At 47.1% G+C, this 25,163-nt stretch overlaps 1 protein-coding gene across 1 annotated transcript in view; it reads left to right on the plus strand.

Moving 5' to 3' along the window:
• The first annotated feature begins 3,156 nt into the window (after positions 1–3,156).
• The window catches only part of LOC139757973 (uncharacterized), a 56,184-nt gene continuing 34,177 nt past the window's right edge, over positions 3,157–25,163 (plus strand). The window contains exons 1-2 of the mRNA XM_071678910.1: positions 3,157–3,483; positions 13,016–13,311. Coding sequence (XP_071535011.1) covers positions 3,315–3,483; positions 13,016–13,311 — 465 coding nt within the window. The 5' untranslated portion in view covers positions 3,157–3,314. The remainder of the gene's footprint in view (positions 3,484–13,015; positions 13,312–25,163) is intronic.

The raw sequence follows: 25,163 nt of genomic DNA on the forward strand, positions 1-25,163 counted from the left end.
GGGTGTACCTGTTGCCATAGTTATGTGTGTCGTGTGGGGTGTACCTGGTGCCATAGTTATGTGTGTAGTGTGGGGTGTATCTGGTGCCATAGTTATGTGTGTAGTGTGGGGTGTACCTGGTGCCATAGTTATGTGTGTAGTGTGGGGTGTACCTGGTGCCATAGTTATGTGTGTAGTGTGGGGTGTACCTGGTGCCATAGTTATGTGTGTAGTGTGGGGTGTACCTGGTGCCATAGTTATGTGTGTAGTGTGGGGTGTACCTGGTGCCATAGTTATGTGTGTAGTGTGGGGTGTACCTGGTGCCCTAGTTATGTGTGTAGTGTGGGGTGTACCTGGTGCCATAGTTATGTGTGTAGTGTGGGGTGTACCTGGTGCCATAGTTATGTGTGTAGTGTGGGGTGTACCTGGTGCCATAGTTAGTGTGTAGTGGGGTGTACCTGGTGCCATAGTTATGTGTGTAGTGGGGTGTACCTGGTGCCATAGCTTATGTGTGTAGTGTGGGGTGTACCTGGTGCCATAGTTATGTGTGTGGTGTGGGGTGTACCTGGTGCCATAGTTATGTGTGTAGTGTGGGGTGTACCTGGTGCCATAGTTATGTGTGTAGTGTGGGGTGTACCTGGTGCAATATTTATGTGTCTAGTGTAAGGTGTACCTGATACCATAGATATGTGTAGTATGGGGTGTACCTGGTGCCATATTTATGTGTGTAGTGTGGGGTATACCTGGTGCCATAGTTATGTGTGTAGTGTGGGGTGTACCTGGTGCCATAGTTATGTGTGTAGTGTGGGGTGTATCTGGTGCCATAGTTATGTGTGTAGTGTGGGGTGTACCTTGTGCCATAGTTGTGTGTAGTGTGAAGTGTACCTGGTGCCATAGTTTTGTGTGTAGTGTGGAGTGTACCTTGTGCCATAGTTATGTGTGTGTGTGTGTGGGGTGTGCCTGGTGCCATAGTTATGTGTGTAGTGTGGGGTGTATCTGATGCCTTAGTTATGTGTGTAGTGTGGGTTGTACCTGGTGCCATAGTTATGTGTGTAGGGCGGGGTGCTTCTGGTGCCATAATTATGTGTGTAGTGTGGGGTGTACCTGGTGCCATAGTTATGTGTGTAGTGTGGGGTGTACCTGGTGCCATAGCTATGTGTGTAGTTTGGGGTGTATCTGGTGCCATAGTTATGTGTGTACCGTTTGGTACCTGGTGCCATAGTTATGTGTTTAGTGTGGGGTACGTGATGCCATAGTTATGTGTGTAGTGTGGGGTGTATCTGGTGCCATAGTTAAGTGTGTAGTGTGGGGTGTACCTGGTGCCACAGGTGTGTGTGTATACCTGGTACCATAGTTATGTGTGTAGTGTGGGGTGTATCTGGTGTCATAGTTATGTGTGTAGTGTGGGCTGTATCTGGTGCCATAGTTATGTGTGTAGTGTGGGGTGTGCCTGGTGCAATAGTTATGTAAGTAGTGTGTGGTACCTGGTGCCATAGTCATGTGTTAAGTGTGGGATGTACCTGATGGCATAGTTATGTGTGTAGCGTGGGGTGTACCTGGTGCCAAAGGTATGTGTGTAGTGTGGGGTGTACCTGGTGCCATAGTTATGTGTGTAGTGCGGGGTGTACCTGATGGCATAGTTATGTGTGTAGCGTGGGGTGTACCTGGTGCCATAGGTATGTGTGTATTGTGTGGTACCTGGTGCCATAGTTATGTGGGGTGTACCTGGTGCCGTAGGTATGTGTATAGTGTGGGGTGCACCTGGTGCCATAGTTATGTGTGTAGTGTGGGATGTACCTGGTGCCATCGGTATGTGTAGTGTGTGGTACCTGGTGCCATAGTTATGCGTGTAATGTAGGGTGTACCTGGTGCCACAGTTATGTGTGTAGTGTGGGGTGTACCTGGTGCCATAGTTATGTGTGTAGTGTGGGGTGTATCTGGTGCCACAGTTATGTGTGTAGTGTGGGGTGTACCTGGTGCCGTAGTTATGGGTTTAGTGTGGGGTGTATCTGTTGCCATAGTTATGTGTGTAGTGTGGGGTGTATCTGGTGCCATAGTTATGTGTGTAGTGTGGGGTGTACCTGGTGCCATAGTTATGTGTGTAGTGTGGGATGTACCTGGTGCCATAATTATGTGTGTAGTGTGGGGTGTACCTGGTGCCATAGTTATGTGTGTAGTGTGGGGTGTACCTGGTGCCATAGTTATGTGTGTAGTTTGGGGTGTACCTGGTGCCATAGTTATGTGTGTAGTGTGGGGTGTATCTGGTGCCATAGTTATGTGTGTAGTGTGGGGTGTACCTGGTGCCATAGTTATGTGTGTAGTGTGGGGTGTACCTGGTGCCATAGTTATGTGTGTAGTGTGGGGTGTACCTGGTGCCATAGTTATGTGTATAGTGTGGGGTGTACCTGGTGCCATAGTTATGTGTATAATGTGGGGTGTACCTGGTGCCATAGTTATGTGTATAGTGTGGAGTGTGCCTGGTGCCATAGTTATGTGTGTAGTGCGGGGTGTACCTGGTGCCATAGTTATCTGTGTAGTGTGGGGTGTGCCTGGTGCCATAGTTATGTGTGTAGTGTGGGGTGTACCTGGTGCCATAGTTATGTGTATAGTGTGGGGTGTACCTGGTGCCATAGTTATGTGTGTAGTGTGGGATGTACCTGGTGCCATAGTTATGTGTGTAGTGTGGGATGTGCCTGGTGCCATAGTTATGTGTGTAGTGTGGTGTGTATCTGGTGCCATAGTTATGTGTGTAGTGTGGGGTGTACCTGGTGCTAGTTATGTGTGTAGTGTGGGGTGTATCTGGTGCCATAGTTATGTGTGTAGTGTGGGGTGTACCTGGTGCCATAGTTATGTGTGTAGTGTGGGGTGTACCTGGTGCCATAGTTATGTGTGTAGTATGGGGTGTATCTGGTGCCATAGTTATGTGTGTAGTGTGGGGTGTACCTTTTGCCCTAGTTATGTGTATAGTGTGGGGTGTGCCTGGTGCCATAGTTATGTGTGTAGTGTGGGGTGTACCTGGTGCCATGATTATGTGCATAGTGTTGGGTGTACCTGGTGCCATAGTTATAGTGTGGGGTGGTGTGTGGGAGGGAGGGTGTAGCCTCGGGGTACACCAGCGTGGTTGATGATATTTCCTCCCAGGTTTTCCTGTGTGGGTCGCGGCGGGAGGTGGCTGAGTGAGGTCAGGTGTGGAGTGTCATCATGTACGGCTGATCTGGAGCACTTGTGTACATCACATTCCACACATGTGGTCGTGTCTGTGTCACGTATGTTAGTAGAAATTATATGACGTACGACGATGATGCAAGTTATTATTGAGAAATATTGAAGTCATTATGAGACGCGTCCAACGGTCACTAGAGAAGCTGTTGCTGGCGTGGTTGTGGAGCGTCGTGTGTCTCCATGTATGTGTCCGGCTGGCAGGCCACCCTGCCCCAACAGCTCACCTCCCTGGCAGGGGCTGTGGCGCTCCCGCCTCACCAGACGGGTCCACGCGGGACGCAGGTGAGTCAACAAGGTGTCCTAGTCAGGCAACTGTCCTGGGGACCTTACTACAGGACCTTACTACATGCCGGAAAGTGATGTGTGTCCTATATGAAGGACACGTGTGCCCTCTACATGTTATGAAGGACACGTGCGCCCTCTACATGTTATGAAGGACACGTGTGCCCTCTACATGTTATGAAGGACACGTGTGCCCTCTACATGTTATGAAGGACACGTGTGCCCTCTACATGTTATGAAGGACACGTGTGCCCTCTACATATTATGAAGGACACGTGTGCCCTCTACATGTTATGAAGGACACGTGTGCCCTCTACATGTTATGAAGGACACGTGCGCCCTCTACATGTTATGAAGGACACGTGCGCCCTCTACATGTTATGAAGGACACGTGTGCCCTCTACATGTTATGAAGGACACGTGTGGCCTCTACATGTTATGAAGGACACGTGTGGCCTCTACATGTTATGAAGGACACGTGTGGCCTCTACATGTTATGAAGGACACGTGTGCCCTCTACATGTCATGAAGGACACGTGTGCCCTCTACATGTTATGAAGGACACGTGTGCCCTCTACATGTTATGAAGGACACGTGTGCTCTCTGCATGTTATGAAGGACACGTGTGCCCTCTACATGTTATGAAGGACACGTGCACCTCTACATGTTATGAAGGACACGTGTGCCCTCTACATGTCATGAAGGACACGTGTGCCCTCTACATGTTATGAAGGACACGTGTGCCCTCTACATGTTATGAAGGACACGTGCACCTCTACATGTTATGAAGGACACGTGTGCCCTCTACATGTCATGAAGGACACGTGTGCCCTCTACATGTTATGAAGGACACGTGTGCCCTCTACATGTTATGAAGGACACGTGTGCCCTCTACATATTATGAAGGACACGTGTGCCCTCTACATGTTATGAAGGACACGTGCACCCTCTACATGTTATGAAGGACACGTGTGCTCTCTGCATATTATGAAGGACCCGTGTGCCCTCTACATGTTATGAAGTGTTATGAAGGACACGTGTGCCCTATAGATGTTATGAAGGACACGTGTGCCCTCTACATGTTATGAAGGACACGTGTGCTCTCTGCATATTATGAAGGACACGTGTGCCCTCTACATGTTATGAAGGACACGTGTGCCCTCTACATGCTATGAAGGACACGTGTGCCCTCTGCATGTTATGAAGGACACGTGTGCTCTCTACATGTTATGAAGGACACGTGTGCCATCTGCATGTTGTGAAGGACAAGTGTGCCCTCTACATGCTATGAAGGACACGTGTGCCCTCTACATGTTATGAAGGACACGCGTGCACACTGCATGTTATGAAGGACACGTGCACCCTCTACATGTTATGAAGGACACGTGTGCCCTCTACATGTTATGAAGGACACGTGTGCCCTCTACATGTTATGAAGGACACGTGCACCTCTACATGTTATGAAGGACACGTGTGGCCTCTACATGTTATGAAGGACACGTGTGGCCTCTACATGTTATGAAGGACACGTGTGCCCTCTACATGTTATGAAGGACACGTGTGCCCTCTACATGTTATGAAGGACACGTGTGGCCTCTACATGTTATGAAGGACACGTGCACCCTCTACATGTTATGAAGGACACGTGTGCCCTCTACATGTTATGAAGGACACGTGCACCTCTACATGTTATGAAGGACACGTGTGGCCTCTACATGTTATGAAGGACACGTGTGGCCTCTACATGTTATGAAGGACACGTGTGCCCAGCACAGAGTCAGGGGTCAAGCACACAGCTAGGAGCCAAGCACACAGTCAGGGGTCAAGCAAACATTCAGAAGTCAAGCACACAGTCAGGACTCAAGCGCACAGTCAGGAGTCAAGTACACAGTCAAGGGTCAAGCTCACAGTCAGGAGTCAAGCCCACAGTCAGGGGTCAAGCATACTGTCGGAGTCAAGCAAAAAGTCAGGGGTCAAGCACACAGTAAGAAGTCAAGTGCACAGGCAGGAGTCAAGCACACAGTCAGGAGTCAAGTACACAGTCAAGGGTCAAGCACACAGTCATGACTTAAGCACAGTCAGGGGTTAGGCACACAGTCATGGGGCAAGTACAACGTCAGGGGTTAAGCACACAATCAGTTGTCAAGCACACGGTCAGGGGTCAAACCTACACTCAGGAGTCAAGCACGCAGTCAGTGGGCAAGCACACATTCAGGGGGCAAGTACAAAGCCAGGGGTTAACCCCAAAGTTAGGAGTCAAGCACACAGTCAGGTGTCAAGCACATAGTCAGGTGTCAAGCACACAGTCAGGTGTCAAGCACACAGTCAGGGGTCAAGCACATAGTTAGGATTCCAGCACACAGTCGGGAGTCAAACACAAAGTCAGGAGTCAAGCAAACATCCAGGAGACAAGTACAACGTCAGGAGTTAAGCACACAATCAGTGGTCAAGTACACGGTCAGGGGTCAAGCCTACACTCAGGAGGCAAGCACGCAGTCAGTGGGCAAGCACACATTCAGGGGGCAAGTACAAAGTCAGGGGTTAAGCCCAAAGTCAGGGGTCATGCACACAGGAGTCAAGCACACAGTCAGGTGTCAAGCAAACATCCAGGAGTGAAGTACACAGTCAGGGATCAAGCACATAGTCACGAGTCAAGCACATATTCAGAGGTGAAGCACACATACAGGGGTCAAACACAGTCAGGAGTCAAACACACAGTCAGGGTTCAAGGACACAGTCAGGGATCAAGCACACTGTCAGGAGTCAAGCACACATTCAAGGGGAAGCACAAAAACAGGGGCCAAGCACAAAGTCGGGGGTAAGCACACAGTCAGGAGTGAACACACAGTTATGGGTCAAGCACACATTCAGGGGGCAAGTACACAGTCAGCGGTCAAGCAAACAATCAGGGGTCAAGCATACAGTCAGGAGTGAACACACAGTTATGGGTCAAGCACACATTCAGGGGGCAAGTACACAGTCAGCGGTCAAGCAAACAATTAGGGGGCAAGTGCAAAGCCAGGGGTCGAGCACACAATCAGGGGTCAAGCATACAGTCAGGAGTCAAGCTCACAATGAGGAGTCAAGCACAGAGTCAGGAGTCAAGCCCAAAGTCAAGAGTCAAGCAAACAGTCAGGAGTGAAGCAAAAATTCAGGGGTCAAGCACAGTCAGGGGTCAAGCACACAGTCAGGACTCAAGCACACACTCAGAGGTCAAGGACACAGTTAGTGGTCAAGCGCACCCTCAGGAGTCAAGCACAGAGTCAGGGGTCAAGCACAGAGTCAGGGGTCAAACACAGAGTCAGGGGTCAAGCACAGAGTCAGGAGTCAAGCACAGAGTCAGGGGTCAAGCACAGAGTCAGGGGTCAAACACACAGTCAGGAGTCAAGCAAACAGTCAAGGGGCAAGCACAAGATCAGGGATCAAGCATACATTCAGAAGGCAAGCACAGAGTCAGGAATCAAGTACACAGTCAGTGGCCAAGCACGCAGTCAGGGAGTCAAGCAAACAGTCACGGGTCAATCACATAGTCAGGGGTCAAATACACGTTCATGAGTTAAGCACACAGTCAAAGGGCAAGCACACAGTTAGGTGTCAAGCACACAGTCAGGAGTCAAGCACGCAGTCAGGGGTTAACCACACATTTAGGGGTCAAGTAAACAGTCAGGTGGCAAGCACAAAGTCATGGGTCAAGCACACAGTCAGGGTTCAAGCAAACAGTCAGCGGTCAAGCACATAGTCAGGGGTCAAATTCAGATTCAACGGCCAAGCACGCAATCAGGGGGCAAACACACAGTTAGGGGTCAAGCACACAGTTAGGAGTCAAGCACACAGTCAAGGGTCAACCACACATTTAGAGGTCAAGTAAACAGTCGGTGGCAAGCACACAGTTAGGGGTCAAGCACACAGTCAGGGGTCAAGCACACTGTCAGGAGTCAAGCACACATTCAGGGGGCAAGCACAAAAACAGGGGTCGAGCACAGAGTCTGGGGGTAAGCACACAGTCAGGAGTCAAGCACACAGTTATCGGTCAAGCACACATTCAACGGGCAAGTATACAGTCAGGGGTCAAACAACCAATCAGGGGGCAGGTACACTGTCAGGGGTCAAGCACAAAATCAAGGGTCAAGCACACAATCAAGGATCAAGCTCATAGTGAGGAGTCAAGCACAGTCAGGAATCAAGCGCACTGTCAGGAGTCAAGCAAACAGTCAGGAGTCAAACACAAAGTCAGGGGTCAAGCACACAGTTTGGGGTCAAGCACATAGTCAGGAGTCAAGCACACAGTCAGGACTGAAGCACAGAGTCAGGGGGTCAAGCACATATTCAAGGGTCAAGCACACAGGCATGAGTCAAGCACACAGTCAGGACTGAAGCACACAGTTAGGAGTCAAGGACACAGTCAGGGGTCAAGCACACAGTCAGGACTCAAGCACAGAGTCAGGGGGTCAAGCACATATTCAAGGGTCAAGCACACAGTCAGGAGTGAAGCACACAGTCAGGAGTCAAGCTCATAGTCAGGAGTCAAACACATATTCAGTGGTCAAGCACACAATCAAGGTTCAAGCACAAATCAAGGAGTCAAGCACTCAGTCAGGGGTCAAGCACACGGGCAGGAGTCAAGCAAACAGTCAGGGGTCAAATACAGTCAGGAGGCAAGCACACAGTCAGGAGGCAAGCACAAAATCAGGGGTCAAACACACATTCAGAAGGCAAGCACACCGTCAGGAATCAAGCACACAATCACTGGTCAAGCACACGATCAAGCCTCAAGCTCACAGTCAGGAGTCAAGCACACAGTCAGGTTTCAAGCACACAGTCAGGTTTCAAGCACACAGTCAGGCGTCAAGCACAGAGTCAAGGGTCAAGCAGCCAGTCAAGGGTGAGGCACGCAGTCAGGGTCAAGCACATAGTTAGGACTCAAGTTTATAGTCAGGAATCAAGCACACAGACAGGGGTCAAGCACACATTCAAGAGTCAAGCACATAGTCAGGGGTCAAGCGCATAGTCAGTGGTCAAGCACACAGTCAGGGGTCTAGCACCGGGTGAGGAGGAAAGCACACAATCAAAGTTCAAACATATAGTGAGTGCTAAAGCACACGTTCAGGGGTTAAGCACACGGCCAGGAGTCAAGCATACAGTCAGGAGTCAAGTACACAGTCAGGAGTCAAGCACACAATCAGGGGTCAAGCACACTGTCACGAATCAATCACACAGTCAGGAGTCAAACACACAGTCAGGCGTCAAGCACACGGTCAGGAGGCAAGAACACAGGCTTCAAGCACAGAGTCAGGAGTCAAGCACACAGTCAGTAGTCAAACGTACAGTCAGAAGTCAAGGAAACAGTCAGCTGTCAAGCACACAGTCAGGAGTCAAACATACAGTCAGGGGGTAAGCGCAAAATCAGAGGACAAGCACACATTCAGGGGGAAGCACACAGTGAGGAATCAAGCACACACTCAGGGGTCAAGCACACAGTCAGGGGTCAAGCGCACAGTCAGAGGTCAAGCACACAGTCAGAGGTCAAGCACACAGCCAGGGGTGAAACACACATTCATGGGTCAAGCACATAATCAAGGGGCAAGCACACAGTCAGGGGTCAAGCACACATTCATGAGTCAAGCACACAGTCAGGGGTCAAGCACACATTCATGAGTCAAGCACACAGTCAGGGGTCAAGCACACATTCATGAGTCAAGCACACAGTCAGGGGTCAATCACACAGTCAAGGGTCAAGCGCACATTCAAAAGGCAAGTACACAGTGAGGGGTCAAGTACACAGTCAGGGGTCAAGCACACAGTCAGGGGTAAAGCACGCAGTCAGAGTCAAGCACACAGCCAGGGGTGAAACAATCATGGGTGAAGCACATAATCAGGGGTCAAGTACACAGTGAGGGGGCAAGCACACAGTCAGGGGTCAAGCACACATTCAAAAGGCAAGCACACAGTCAGAGGTCAAGCACACAGTCAGGAGTCAGGCACATAGTCAGAGGTCAAGCACACAGCCAGGGGTGAAACAAGCATTCATGGGTCAAGCACATAATCAGGGGGCATTAGTCAGCCAGACATAATCCATATGGGCATCAGTCAGCCAGACATTATCCAGATGGGCATCAGTCAGCCAGACATTAACCAGATGGGCATCAGTCAGCCAGACATTATCCAGATGGGCACCAGTTAGCCAGACGTTGTCCAGATGGGTACCAGTCAGCTAAGCATTTTCCAAATTGGCATAAGAACGCCAGACATTATCCATATGGGTATCAGTCAGCTCGACCATATCCAGATGGGCGATAGTCTGCCAAATATTATCTAGATTGGCATCAGTTAGTCAGACATTAGCTAGATGGGCATCAGTCAGCCTGACGTCATCCAGATGGGCATCAGTCGGCCAGACATTATCCAGATGGGTATCAGTGAGCCAGATATTATCCCTATGGGCATTAGACAGCCAGACATTATCCAGATGGGCATCGGTTAGTCAGACATTATCCACAAGGACATGAGTAAGTCAGACATTATCCAGATGGGCATCAGTCACCCATATATTATCCAGATGGGCACCAGTCAGCTAGACATTATCCAGATGGGCATCAGTCAGCCAGACGTTATCCAGATGAGCATCAGTCAACCAGATATTATCCAGATGGGCATCAGTCAGGTAGGCATCATACAGATGGGCATAAGTCAACCAGACATTATCCATATGGGCATCAGTCATCAAAACGTTATCCAAATGGCCATCAATCAGCGACATATTATCCAGATGGGCATCTTTTACCCAGACATCATCCAGATTGGCATCAATCAACCTGACATTATCCAGATGGGCTTCAGTCAGCCAGACATTATCCAGGTTGGCATCTTTCACCCAGACATTATCCAGATGGGCATAAGTCAGCCAGACATTATCCACATTGGCACAAATCATCCAGACATTATCCAGATGAGCATCAGTCAGCCAGACATTACCCAGATGGGCATCAGTCAGCCAGACATTACCCAGATGGGCATCAGTCAGCCAGACATCATCCAGATGAGCATCAGTCAGCCAGACATTATCCAGATGGGCATCAGTCAGCCAGACATTATCCAGATGAGCATCAGTCAGCCAGACATTACCCAGATGGGCATCAATCAGCCAGACATTACCCAGATGGGCATCAGTCAGCCAGACATCATCCAGATGGGTGTTTATCAAGCAGACATTATCGCGATGGGCATCAGTCAGCCAGACATTATCCAGATGGGCATCAGTCACCCAGACATTATCCATATGGGCAAGAGTCAGCCAGACATTTCAGATGGACATCAGTCAGCCTGACATTATCCAGATGGGCATTAGTCAGCCAGACATTATCCAGATGGTAATCAGTCAGCCAGACATTTTCCACATGGCCATGAGTAAGTCAGTCATTATCCAGATGGGCATCAGTCAGCCAGACATTATGCAGATGGGCATCAGTTATCCTGACATTGTCCAGATTGGCATCAGTCAGCCAGACATTATCCAGATGGGCATCAGTCAGCCAGACATTATCCAGATGGCCATCAGTCAGCTAGACATTATCCAGATGGGCATCAGTCAGCCAGACATTATCCAGATGGCCATCAGTCAGCTAGACATTATCCAGATGGGCATCAGTCAGCTAGACATTATGCAGATGGGCATCAGTTATCCTGACATTGTCCAGATTGGCATCAGTCAGCCAGACATTATCCAGATGGCCATCAGTCAGCCAGACATTATCCAGATGGCCATCAGTCAGCTAGACATTATCGAGATGGGCATCACTCAGGAAGATATCAACCAGATGGGCATCAGTCAGCCAGACATTATCCAGATGGGCATCAGTCAGCCAGACATTATCCAGATGGGCATCAGTCAGCCACACATTATCCAGATGGGCATCAGTCAGCCAGACATTATCCAGATGGGCATCAGTAAGCCACACATTATCCAAATGGGCATTAGTCAACTAGATATTATCCAGATTGGCATCAGTCAGTCAGACATTAACCAGATGGGCACCAGTCAGCTAAACATCATCGAAACTGGCATCGGGCAGCCAGACATTATCCATATGGGCATCAGTCAGCCAGACAATATCCAGATAGGGGTTAGTCAGCCAGATATTATCTAGATTGGCATCAGTCAGTCAGACATTATCCAGATGGGCATCAGTCAGCCAGACATTATCCATATGGGCATCAGTCAGTCAGACATTAACGAGATGGGCATCAGTCAGCCAGGCATTATCCAGTTGGGCACCGGTTAGCCAGATATTATACAGATGGGCATCAGTCAGTCAGACATTAACCAGATGGGCATCAGTCAGCCAGGTATTATCCATATGGGCATCTGTCAGCCAGACATAATTCAAATGGGCATCAGTCAGCCAGACAATATCCAGATAGGAGTTAGTCAGCCAGATATTATCTAGATTGGCATCAGTCAGTCAGACATTATCCAGATGGGCACCAGTCATCCAGACATCATCCAGATGGGCACCAGTCAGCCAGACATTACCCAGATGGGCATCAGTCAGCCAGACATTATTTAGATGGGTACCAGTCAGCCAGACATTATCCAGATGGGCATCAGTCAGCCAGACATTATCCAGATGGGCATCAGTCAGCCAGACATTATCCAGATGGGCATCAGTCAGCCAGACATTATCCAGATGGGCATCAGTCAGCCAGACATTACCCAGATGGGCATCAGTCAGCCAGACATTATCCAGATGGGCATCAGTCAGCCAGACATTATCCAGATGGGCATCAGTCAGCCAGACATTACCCAGATGGGCATCAGTCAGCCAGACATTATCCAGATGGGCACCAGTCAGCCAGACATTATCCAGATGGGCATCAGTCAGCCAGACATTATCCAGATGGGCATCAGTCAGCCAGACATTATCCAGATGGGCACCAGTCAGCCAGACATTATCTAGATGGGTACCAGTCAGCCAGACATTATCCAGATGGGCATCAGTCAGCCAGACATTACCCAGATGGGTACCAGTCAGCCAGACATTATCCAGATGGGCATCAGTCAGCCAGACATTATCCAGATGGGCATGAGGCTGTACAAGTGATGGGACGCCACCACTGTAGATCTCTCCCTGAACTGTATAAGTGATGGGACACCACCATTGTAGAACTCCATCACTGTACAGTAAAAGTTATGAGACCCCACCAGTGTAGAACTCCCTCCCTGTTCTATAAAAGAGATCGGACCCCACCAGTGTAGAACTCCCTCCCACTACAATACAAGAAATGGATCCCCATCAGTGTAGAACTCCCTTACTCTAAAGTACAAGCGACAGAACCCCACTAGTGTAGAATTCCCTCCCATTACTGCACAAGTGATGGGACCCCACCAGTGTAGAACTCCCTCCCTGTACTTCACAAGTGATGGGACCCCACCAGTGTAGAACTCCCTCCCTGTACTTCACAAGTGATGGGACCCCCACCAGTGTAGAACTCCCTCCCTTTACAGGGATGTATATACAGGAGGTGTTCATTGCAGGTGGTGGGTCAGGTTGCTTTCGTCGCCTCCTGGCACGTCCCCTTGTTTGGGGAGATGGCAGGGTTGTCAACCATGTCCGCCGCCTTATCGTCTACCCTCGGTGCACTCACAACGCACCAGACGCCCACAACCCAACAGACGCCCACAACCCAACAGACGCCCACAACCCAACAGACGCCCACAGTGTACAGGAAGGTAGGAGACGTCACTCCCTGGAGGATGTGGTGGTCGGCTGGCGGGAAAATCCTGAGCTTCATCAGCTGCAGCAGGACTTACTGAGGATCTTGGAGCCTGAAGTAAGTGCGATCTCTCTCTCTCTCTCTCTCTCTCTCTCTCTCTCTCTCTCTCTCTCTCTCTCTCTCTCTCTCTCTCTCTCTCTCTCTCTCTCTCTCTCTCTCTCTCTCTCTCTCTCTCTCTCTCTCTCTCTCTCTCTCTCTCTCTCTCTCTCTCTCTCTCTCTCTCTCTCTCTCTCTCTCTCTCTTCAATCTATGGAAAGTAAACACCAGAAGATGAGGTTGTCGATCAGGTGTGAGCCACTGCCGAAGTGGCCACGATTGTGGAGTTCTCCTCATGAGGTAATCCCTGGCGGGTATGTGTCACCAGTGACGAGATGAACAACAAGTGTGGGGGAAGATAAGGTTCTATTCTGGCTCACACATGAACCAGTTGCAGATTAGTAACATAATAACACAACCAGCCAGTATACTAATCCTTGAGTGCTCGCTCCTGCTGAAGATATGTACAGTGACTGTGAACCACTGGAACCACACATAACAACCAAAAACTTTACAATCGAAGCAGATTACAAGTATGATAACACTGAAGATAACAACACAGTCATAACTAACATGATAGAAACCAGGCTTAACCTGACAGAGACCAGGCTTAACATGCAGAGCCTAGGCTTAACATGGCAAAGACCAGGCTTAACATGACAAAGTCCAGGCTTGACATGACAGAGACCAGGCTTAACCTGACATAAACCAGACATAACATGATAGTGACCAGGCTTAACATGACAAAGTCCAGGCTTGACATGACAGAGACCAGGCTTAACCTGACATAAACCAGACATAACATGATAGTGACCAGGCTTAACATGACAAAGACATGGCTTAACATGACAGACTCCTGGCTCAATATAACAGAGGCCAAGCTTATCCCGACAGAGACCTGGCTTAACATAACTGAAACATAACTTCACATGACAAAGACCGGGCTTCACATGACAGAGACCAGCCTTAACATGACAGAGACGAGGCTTAACGTAACTGAAACATGGTTAAACATGACGAAGACCAGGCTCAATATGACGGAGACTAGGCTTCACATGGCAGAGACCATCCATAACATAACTGAAACATAGTTTAATATGACAAATACCACGCTTCGCATGACTAGACCAAGCTTAACATTACAGAGACCTGGCTTAATATAACTGAAACATGTTTTAGCATGGCAGAGACCAGGCTACACATGACAGAGACCACGCTTCACATGTCAGAGACCAGGCTTCACATGACAGAGACCAGGCTTAACAGAACTAAAACATGATTTAACATGACAGAGACCTGGCTTAACGTGACAGAGACTAGACTTGACCTGACATGGACCAGGCTTGACATGGCAGAAATCCCGCTTCACATGAGAGAGACAGGCATAACATAACTGAAACATGATTTAACATGACAGAGACCACACTTCACATGACAGAGACCTGGCTTAACATGACTGAAACATGGTTTAACATGTCAGAGACAACACTTCACATGACAGAGACCAGGCTTCACATGGCAGAGACCAGGCATAACATAACTGAAACATGCTTTAACATGACAAAGACAAGGCTTCACATGACAGAGACCAGGCAACACATGACAAAGACCTGGCTTAACGTGACAGAGACCAGGCTTAACCTGACATAGACCAGGCCTAAGATGACAGAGACCAGGCTTCACATGACACAGGCCAGGCTTAACATAATTGAAACATGCTTTAACATGACAGAGATCAGGGTTCACCTGATATAGACCAGGCATAACATAACTGAAACATAGGTTAACATGACAGAGACCACGCTTCACATGACAGAGACCAGGCCTCACATGACAGAGACCAGGCTTCACATGACAGAGATCAGGCATAACATAATTGAAACATGCTTTAACATGACAGAGACCGGGCTTCGCATGACAGAGACCAAGACTTGGCAGAGACCAGGCTTAATATGAGAGATCAGGCTTGAAATAGCAGAGATCAGTCTTCACATGAAAGAAATCAGGGTAAACATGGCAGAGACCAGGCTTTACTTGGCAGAGACCAGGCTTAAAATGAAAGAGATCAGGCTTAACAAGGAGGAGACCACGCTTAGCATTGCAGAGACTAGGCATAACATGGCAGAGATCAGTCTTTACATGGTAGAGACCAGGTTTAACATGAAAGACATTAGCCTTAACATGACATCGACCAAGCTTAAAATGAAAGAGATCAGGCTTAACATAGCACCGAGTAGGCTTTACATGACAGAGACAACTCTTAACATGAAAGAGATCAAGCTTAACGTAGCAGAGACCAGGCTTAACATGAAAGAGATCTGGCTTAACATGACAGATACCAGACTTTACATGGCAGAGACCAAGCTTAACATGAAAGAGGTCAGGCTTAACATGAAAGAGGTCAGGCTTAACATAGTAGAGTCCGAGCTTAACATGAATGAGATCAGGCTTAACATGGCAGAGACCTGGCTTAACGTGAAATAGATCAAGCTTAACATGGCAGAGATCAGACTTCACATGGCAGAGACCAGGCTTAACATGAAAGAGATCAGGCTTAACATGGCACAGACCAGGTTTAACATGAAAGAGATCAGGCTTAACACGGAAGAGACCAGGTCTAACATGGCAGAGACCAGGCTTTAACATGACAGAGACCAGGCTTTACATGGCAGAGCCCAGGCTTAACATGGCAGAGATCAGGCTTAACATGGCAGAGATCACGCTTGACATGAAAGAGATCAGGATTAACCTGGCAGAGGCCACGCTTTACATGGCAAAGACCAAGCTTAACATGAAAGAGATCAGGCTTAACGTGGCAGAGACAAGGCTTTACATGGCAGAGACCAGGCTTAACATGAAACAGATTAGGCTTAACATGGCATCGACCAGGTTTAACATGAAAGAGAGCAGGCTTAACATGGCAGAGACCAGCCTTAACATGGCAGATAAATGGCTTAACATGGCACAGACAAGGTTTAACATGAAAGAGACCATGCTTAACATGGCAGAGACCAGGCTTAACATGAAAGACATCAGGCTTAACATGGCAGAGTCCAGGCTTAACTTGAAAGAGATCAGGCTTAACAAGGCAGAGACTAGGCTTTACATGGCAGAAACCAGCCTTTACATGGCAAAGACCAGGTTTAACATGAAAGAGATCAGGCTTGACATGGCGGAGATAAGGCTTGACATGGCATAGATCAACCTTCACATGGCAGATACCAGGCTTAACAAGCAAAAAATCAGGCTTAACATGGTAGATACCAGGCTTAACATGGCAGAGAACAATCTTAACTTGGTAGAGACCAGGCTTTATATGGCAGCGACCAGGTTTAACATGAAAGAGATCAGGCTTAACATGGCAGAGACCAAGCTTAACATGAAAGAGATCAGGCTTAACATGACAGGGACCAGGATTTATATGGCAGAGTCTGGGCTTAACATGAAAGAGACCAGGCTCAACATGGCATCGACCAGGCTTTACATGAAAGAGACTAAGCTTAACATGAAAGAGATCAAGCTTAGCATGGCATCGACTAGGCTTAACATGAAAGAGATCCGGCTTAATATGGCAGAGATTAGGCTTAACTTGAAAGAGATCAGGCTTTACATGGCAGAGTCCAGGCTTAACCTGAAAGAAATAAGGCTTAACATAGCATAAACCAGGCTTTACATGACACAGACCAGGCTTAACATGAAAGAGAACAGGCCTAACATGGCAGAGACCATGCTTAACATGGCAGAGACCAGGTTGTACATGGCAGAGACCTGGCTTAACATGAAAGAGATTAGGCTTAACATGGCAGAGATAACGCTTAACATGAAAGAAATCTGGATTAGTATGGCAGAGACCAGGCTTTACATGGAAGAGACAATGATTAACATGAAAGAGATCAGTCTTAACATGGCGGAGACCAGGCTTAACATTGCAGAGACCAGGCTTAACATGGCAGAGACCAGGCTTTACATGGCAGAGCCCAGGCTTAACGTGAAAGAGATCAAGCTTAACATTGCAGAGATCAGGCTTAACATGAAAGAGATCAGAATTAACATGGCAGAGACCAGGCTTTACGTGGCAAAGACCAAGCTTATCATGAAAGAGATAAGGCTTAACATGGCAGAGACAAGGCTTTACATGGCAGAGACCAGGCTTAATATGAAAGAGATTAGGCTTAACATGGCATCGACCAGGCCTAACATGAAAGAGATCAGGTTTAACATGGCAGAGACCAGACTTAACATGAAAGAGACTAGGCTTAACACGGCAGAGACCAGGCTTAACATGGTAGAGAAGTGGTTAAACATGGCACAGACAAGGTTTAACAAGAAAGAGACTATGCTTAACATGGCATCGACCAGGCTTAACATGAAAGAGATCAGGCTTAACATGGCAGAGACCAGGCTGAACATGAAAGAGACCAGGCTTAACATGGCAGAGTCCAGGCTTAACTTGAAAGAGATCAGGCTTAACATGGCAGAGACCAGACTTTACATGGCAGAGACCAGGCTTTACATGGCAAAGACCAGGCTTAACATGAAAGAGATCAGGCTTGACATAGTAGAGATCAGGCTTGACATGGCGTAGATCAACCTTCACATGGCAGAGACCAGGCTTAACATGCAAGAAATTAGGCTTATCATGGTAGAGACAAGGCTTGACATGGCAGAGAACAGTCTTAACTTGGTAAAGACCAGGCTTTACATGGCAAAGACCAGGTTTAACATGAAAGAGATCAGGCTTAACATGGCAGAGACCAAGCTTAACATGAAAGAGATCAGGCTTAACATGACAGAGACCAGGCTTTACATGGCATCGACCAGGCTTAACATGAAAGAGATCAGGCTTAACATGGCATCGACCAGGATTTACATGACAGAAACCAGGCTTAACATGAAAGAGATCAGGTTTAACATGGCAGAGACCAGACTTAACATGGCAGATACCAGGCTTTACATGGCAGAGACCAGGCTTAATGTGAAAGAGATCAGGCTTAAAATAGCAGGGACCAGTCTTCAAATGAAAGAAATCAGGCTTAACATGGCAGAGACCAGGCTTTACTTTTCAGAGACCAGGTTTAACATGAGAGATCATGCTTAACAAGGAGGAGACCACGCTTAACATTGCAGATACTAGGCTTAACATGGCAGAGATCAGGCTTTACATGGCAGACACCATGCTTAACATGAAATAGATCAGGCTTAACATGACATCGACTAGGCTTAACATGAAAGATATCAGGCTTAACATGGCATCGAGCAGACTTTACATGACAGACACCAGGCTTAACATGAAAGAGATCAGGCTTAACATAGTAGAGACCAGGCTTAACATGAAAGAGATCTGGCTTAACATGACAGATACCAGGCTTTACATGGCGGAGTCCAGGTTTAACATAAAAAAGGTCTGGCTTAATAGCAGAGTCCAGGCATAACATGAAAGAGATCAGGCTTAACATGGCACAGACCAGGCTTAACATGAAAGAGATCAGGCTTAACATGGCAGAGACCAGACTAAACATGAAAGAGATCAGGCTTAACATGGCAGAGATCAGGCTTCACATGACAGAGACCGGGCTTAACATGAATAAGATCAGGCTTAACATGGCAGAGACCAGGTCTAACATGAAAGAGACCAGGCTTTACATGAGAGAGACCAGGCTTAACATGAAAGAGCCATGTTAACATGAAAGAGATCCGGCTTAACATAGAAAGACCAGGCTTAACTTGCAAGAGATCAGGCTTAACATGGCAGAGACCAGGCTTAACATAAAAGAGATCAGGCTTTACATGGCAGAGTCCAGGCTTAATGTGAAAGAGATAAGGCTTAACATGGCAGAAGCCATGCTTTACATGACACAGACCAGGCTTAACATGAAAGAGATCAGGCCTGACATGGCAGAGACCAGGCTTAACATGGCAGAGACTAGGCTGTACATGGCAGAGACCAGGCTTGTCATGAAAGAGATTAGGCTTAACATGGCAGAGACCGGGCTTAACATGAAAGTGATCAGGTTTAACATGGCAGAGATCAGGCTTAACATGAAAGAAATCAGGCTTAGTATGGCAGAGACTAGGCTTTACATGGCGGAGACCATGATTAACATGAAAGCGATCAGGCTTAACATGGCGGAGACCAGGCTTATCATTGCAGAGACTAGGCTTAACTTGGCAGAGACCAGGCATAACATGGCAGAGCCACGGCTTAACATGAAAGAGATCAGGCTTAACATGGCAGAGATCAGACTTAACGTGAAAGAGATCGGGATTAACATGAGAGAGACCAGGCTTTACATGGCAAAGACCAAACTTAACATGAAAGAGATCAGGCTTAACATGGCAGAGACCAGGCTTTACATGGCAGAGACCAGGCTTAACATAAAAGAGATTAGGCTTAAGATGGCATCGACCTGGCCTTACATGAGAGATCAGGTTTAACATAGCAGAGACCAGGCTTAACTTGAAAAAGACTAGGCTTAATATGGCAGAGACCAGGCTTAAAATGTTAGAGAAGTAGCTTAACATGGCAGAGACAAGGTTCAGCATGAAAGAGACCATACTTAACATGGCATCCACCAGGCTTAACATGAAAGAGATCAGGCATAACATGGCAGAGGCCAGGCTTAAAATGAAAGAGATTAGACTTAACATGACAGACACCAGGGTTTGCATAGCAGAGACCAGGCTTAACATGAAAGAGACCAGGTTTAACATGGCAGACTCCAGGATTAACTTGAAAGAGATCAGGCTTAACAGGGCAGAGACCAGACTTTACATGGTAGAGACCAGGCTTTACATGGCAAAGACCAAGCTCAACATGAAAGACATCAGGCTTGACATGGCAGAGTTCAGGCTTGACATGGCAGAGATCAGGCTTAACATGCAAGAAAATAGGCTTAACATGGTAGAGACCAGACTTAACATGGCAGAGAACAGTCTTAACTTGGTAGAGACCAGGCTTTACATGGCAGAGACCAGGTTTAACGTGAAAGAGATCACCCTTAACATGGCAGAGACCAAGCTTAACATGAAAGAGATCAGGCTTAACATGACAAAGACCAGGCTTTACATGGCAGATAACAGGCTTAACATGAAAGAGAGCAGGCTTAACATGGCAGAGACCAGACAACATGAAAGAGACTAGGCTTGACATGGCAGAGAAGTGGCTTAACATGGCACAGAAAAGATTTAACATGAAAGAGACCAGGCTTTACATGACAGAGACCAGGATTAACATGAAACATGGCGGAGACCAGGCTTAATATTGCAGAGACTAGGCCTAACATAGCAGAGACCAGGCTTTACATGGCAGAGCCAAGGCTTAACATGAAAGAGATTAGGCTTAACATGGCATCGACCTGGCCTCACATGAAAGAGATCAGGTTTAACATGGCAGAGACCAGGCTTAACATGAAAGAGACTAGGCTTAATATGGCAGAGACCAGGCTTAACATGGCAGAGAAGTAGCTTCACATGGCAGAGACAAGGTTTAAAATGAAAGAGACCATACTTAACATGACATCCACCAGGCTTAAAATGAAAGAGATTAGGAGTAACATGGCAGAGACCAGGCCTTAACATGACAGACACCAAGGTTTGCATGGCAGAGACCAGGCTTAACATGAAAAAGACCAGGTTTAACATGGCAGAGACCAGGCTTAACTTGAAAGAGATCAGACTTAACAAGGCATAGACCAGACTTTACGTGGTAGAGACCAGGCTTTACATGGCAAAGACCAAGTTTAACATGAAAGAGATCAAGCTTGACATGGCAGAGATCAGGCTTCACATGGCAGAGATCAGGCTTAATATGCAAGAAACTAGGCTTAACATTGTAAAGACCAGACTTAACATGGCAGAGAACAGTCTTAACTTGGTAGAGACCAGGCTTTACATGGCAGAGACCAGGTTTAACATGAAAGAGATCAGGCTTAACATGGCAGAGACCAAGCTTAACATGAAAGAGATCAGGCTTAACATGACAGAGACCAGGCTTTACATGGCAGAGAACAGGCTTAACATGAAAGACAGCAGGCTTAACATGGCATCGACCAGGCCTAACATGAAAGAGATCAGGCTTAACACGGCAGAGACCAGACTTAACATGAAAGAGACTAGGCTTAACATGGCAGAGAAGTGGCTTAACATGGCAAGGACAAGGTTAAACATGAAAGAGACCACGCTTTACATGACAGAGACCAGGCTTAACATGAAAGAGATCAGGCTTAACATGGCGGAGACCAGGCTTAACATTGCAGAGACTAGGCCTAACATGGGAGAGACCAGGCTTTACATGGCAGAGCCTAGGCTCAACATGAAAGAGATCAGGCTTAACATGGCAGAGATCAGACTTAAAGTGAAAGAGATCAGGATTAACCTGGCAGAGACAAGGCTTTACATGGCAAAGACCAAGCTTAGGATGAAAGAGATCAGGCTTAACGTGGCAGAGACCAGGCTTTACATGGCAGAGACCAGGCTTAACATGAAAGAGATTAGGCTTAACATGGCATCGACCAGGCATTACATGAAAGAGATCAGGCTTAACATGGCAGAGACCAGGCTTAACATGAGAGAGACTAGGCTTCATATGGCAGAGACCAGGCTCAACATGGCAGAGAAGTGGCTTAACATAGCACAGATAAGGTGTAACATGAAAGAGACCATGCTTAACATGGCATCGACTAGGCTTAACATGAAAGAGATCAGGCTTAATATGGCAGAGACCAGGCTTAAAATGAAAGAGATTAGGCTTAACATGGCCGACACTAGGGTTTACATGGCAAAGACTAGGCTTAACATGAAAGAAACCAGGCTTAACATGGCAGAGTCCAGGCTTAACTTGAAAGAGATCACGCTTAACAAGGCAGAGACCAGACTTTTCATGGCAGAGACCAGGCTTTACATGGCAAAGACCAGGCTTAACATGAGAGAGATCAGGCTTGACATGGCAGAGATCAGGCTTGACATTACAGAGATCAGGCTTCACATGGCAGAGACCAGGCCTAACATGCAAGAAACTAGGCTTAACATGGTAGAGACCAGGCTTAACATGGCAGAGAACAGTCTTAACTTGGTAGAGACCAGGTTTTACATGGCAGAGACCAAGTTTAACATGAAAGAGATCAGGCTTAAAATGACAGACACCAAGGTTAACATGAAAGAGATCAGGCCTTAACATGACAGAGACCAGGCTTTACATGGCAGAGACCAGGCTTAACATGAAAGAGACCAGGCTTAACATGGCATTGAATAGGCCTAACATGAAAGAGATCAGGCTTAACATGTCAGATACCAGACTTAACATGAAAGAGACTAGGCTTAACATGGCAGAGAAGTGGCTTAACATAGCACAGACAAAGTTTAACGTGAAAGCGACCAGGCTTTACATGACAGAGACCAGGCTTAACATGAAAGAGATCAGGCTTAACATGGCAGTGATTAGAATTAACGTGAAAGAGATCAGGCAGAGACCAGGCTTTACGTGGTAAAGACCAAGCTTAACATGAAAGAGATCAGGCTGAACATGGCAGAGACCAGGCTTTACATGACGGAGACCAGCCTTAACATGAAAGAGATTAGGCTTAACATGGCATCGACCAGGCCTTACATGAAAGAGATCAGGCTTAACATGGCAGAGACTAGGCTTAACATGGCAGAGAAGTGACTTAACATAGCCCATATAAGGTTTAACATTAAAAGAGACCATGCTTAACATCGCATCGACTAGGCTTAACATGAAAGAGATCAGGCTTAACATGGCAGAGACCAGGCTTAAAATGAAAGAGAGTAGGCTTAGAATGACAGACACCAGGGTTTACATGGCAGAGACCAGGCTTAACATGAAAGAGACCAGGCTTAACATGAATGAGACCAGGCTTAACATGGCAGAGTCCAGGCTTAACTTGAAAGAGATCAGGCATAACAAGGCAGATACCAGACTTTTCATGGCAGAGACCAGGCTTCACATGGCAAAGACTAGGCTTAACATGAAAGAGATCAGGCTTGACATGGCAGAGATCAGGCTTGACAGGGTAGAGATCAGGCTTCACATGGCAGAGACCAGGCTTAACATGCAAGAAACTAGGCTTAACATGGTAGAAACCAGGCTTAACATGTCATAAAACAGCCTTAACTTGGTAGAGACCAGGCTTTAAATGGCAGAGACCAGGTTTAACATGAAAGAGATCAGGCTTAACATGGCAGAGACCAATCTTACCATGAAAGAGATCAGGCTTAACATGACAGAGACCAGGCTTTACATAGCAGAGACCAGGCTTAGCATGAAAAAGATTAGGCTTAACATGGCATCGACCAGGCCTAACATGAAAGAGATCAGGCTTAACACGGCAGAGACCAGACTTAACATGAAAGAGACTAGGCTTAACATGGTAGAGACCAGGCTTAACATGTTAGAGAAGTGGCTTAACATGACAGAGACAAAGTTTAACATGAAAGAGATCAGGCTTTATATGACAGAGACCAGGCTTAACATGAAAGAGATCAGGCTTTACATGGTAGAGGCCAGGCTTAATATTAAAGAGATCAGGCTTAACATGGTAGAAACCAGGCTTTACATAACAGACCATGCCTAAGAAGAAAGAGATCAGGCCTAACATGGCAGAGGCCAGGCTTAACATGGAAGAGACCAGGTTTAACATGGCAGAGACCAGGCTGTACATGGCAAAGACCAGGCTGTACATGATAGAGATTAGGCTTAACATGGCAGAGACAGGGCTTAACATGAAAGAGACCAGGTTTAACATGGCAGGGATCAAGCTTAACATGAAAGAAATCAGGCTTAGTATGGCAGAGACCAGGCTTTGCATGGCAGAGACCATGATTAAGATGAAAGAGATCAGGCTTAACATGGCGGAGACCAGGCTTATCATTGCAGAAAATAGGCTTAACATGGCAGAGACCAGGCTTTACATGGCAGAGCAAAGGCTTAACATGAAAGAGATCAAGCTTAACATGGCAGAGATCAGGCTTAACGTGAAAGAGATCGGGATTAAAATGGTAGAGACCAGGCTTTACATGGCAGAGACCAGGCTTAACATGAAAGAGATTAGGCTTAACATGGCATCGACCAGGCCTTACATGAAAGAGATCAGGCTTAACATGGCAGAGACCAGGCTTAACATGAAAGAGAATAGGCTTAACATGGCAGAGATCAGGCTTAACATGGCAGACAAGTGGCTTAACATAGCAGAGACAAGGTTTAACATGAAAGAAACCATGTTTAACATGGCATTGACCATGCTTTCCATGAAAGAGATCAAACTTAACATGGCAGAGAACAGGCTTAAAATGAAGGATAATAGGCTTCACATGACAGACACCAGGGTTTGCATGGTAGAGACCAGTCTTGACATGAAAGAGACCAGGCTTAACATGACAGAGTCCTGGCTTAACTTGAAAGAGATCAGGCTTAATAAGGTAGAGACCAGACTTTACATGGCTTCGACCAGGCTTTACATGACAAAGACCGGGCTTAACATGAAAGAGAGCAGGCTTGACATGGCAGATCTCAGGCTTAACATGAAAGAGACCAAGCTTAACATGAAAGAGATCAGGCTTAACATGGAAGAGACCAAGCTTAACATGTAAGAGATCAGGCTTAACAAGACATAGACCAGGCTGTACATGGCAGAGACTAGGCTTAACATGGCAGAGACCAGGCTTAACATGAAAGAGATCAGGCTTAACTTCGCAGAGATCAGACTTAACATAAATGAGATCAGGATTAACATGGCAGAGACCAGGCTTTACATGGCAAAGATCAAGCTTAACATGAAAGAGGTCAGGCATAACATGGTAGAGACCAAGCTTTACATGGCAGAGACCAGGCTAAACATGAAAGAGAATAGGCTTAACAT

This window comes from Panulirus ornatus, chromosome 29, assembly GCF_036320965.1.
Source record: "Panulirus ornatus isolate Po-2019 chromosome 29, ASM3632096v1, whole genome shotgun sequence".
In the NCBI taxonomy this organism is placed as follows: Eukaryota; Metazoa; Arthropoda; class Malacostraca; order Decapoda; family Palinuridae; genus Panulirus; species Panulirus ornatus.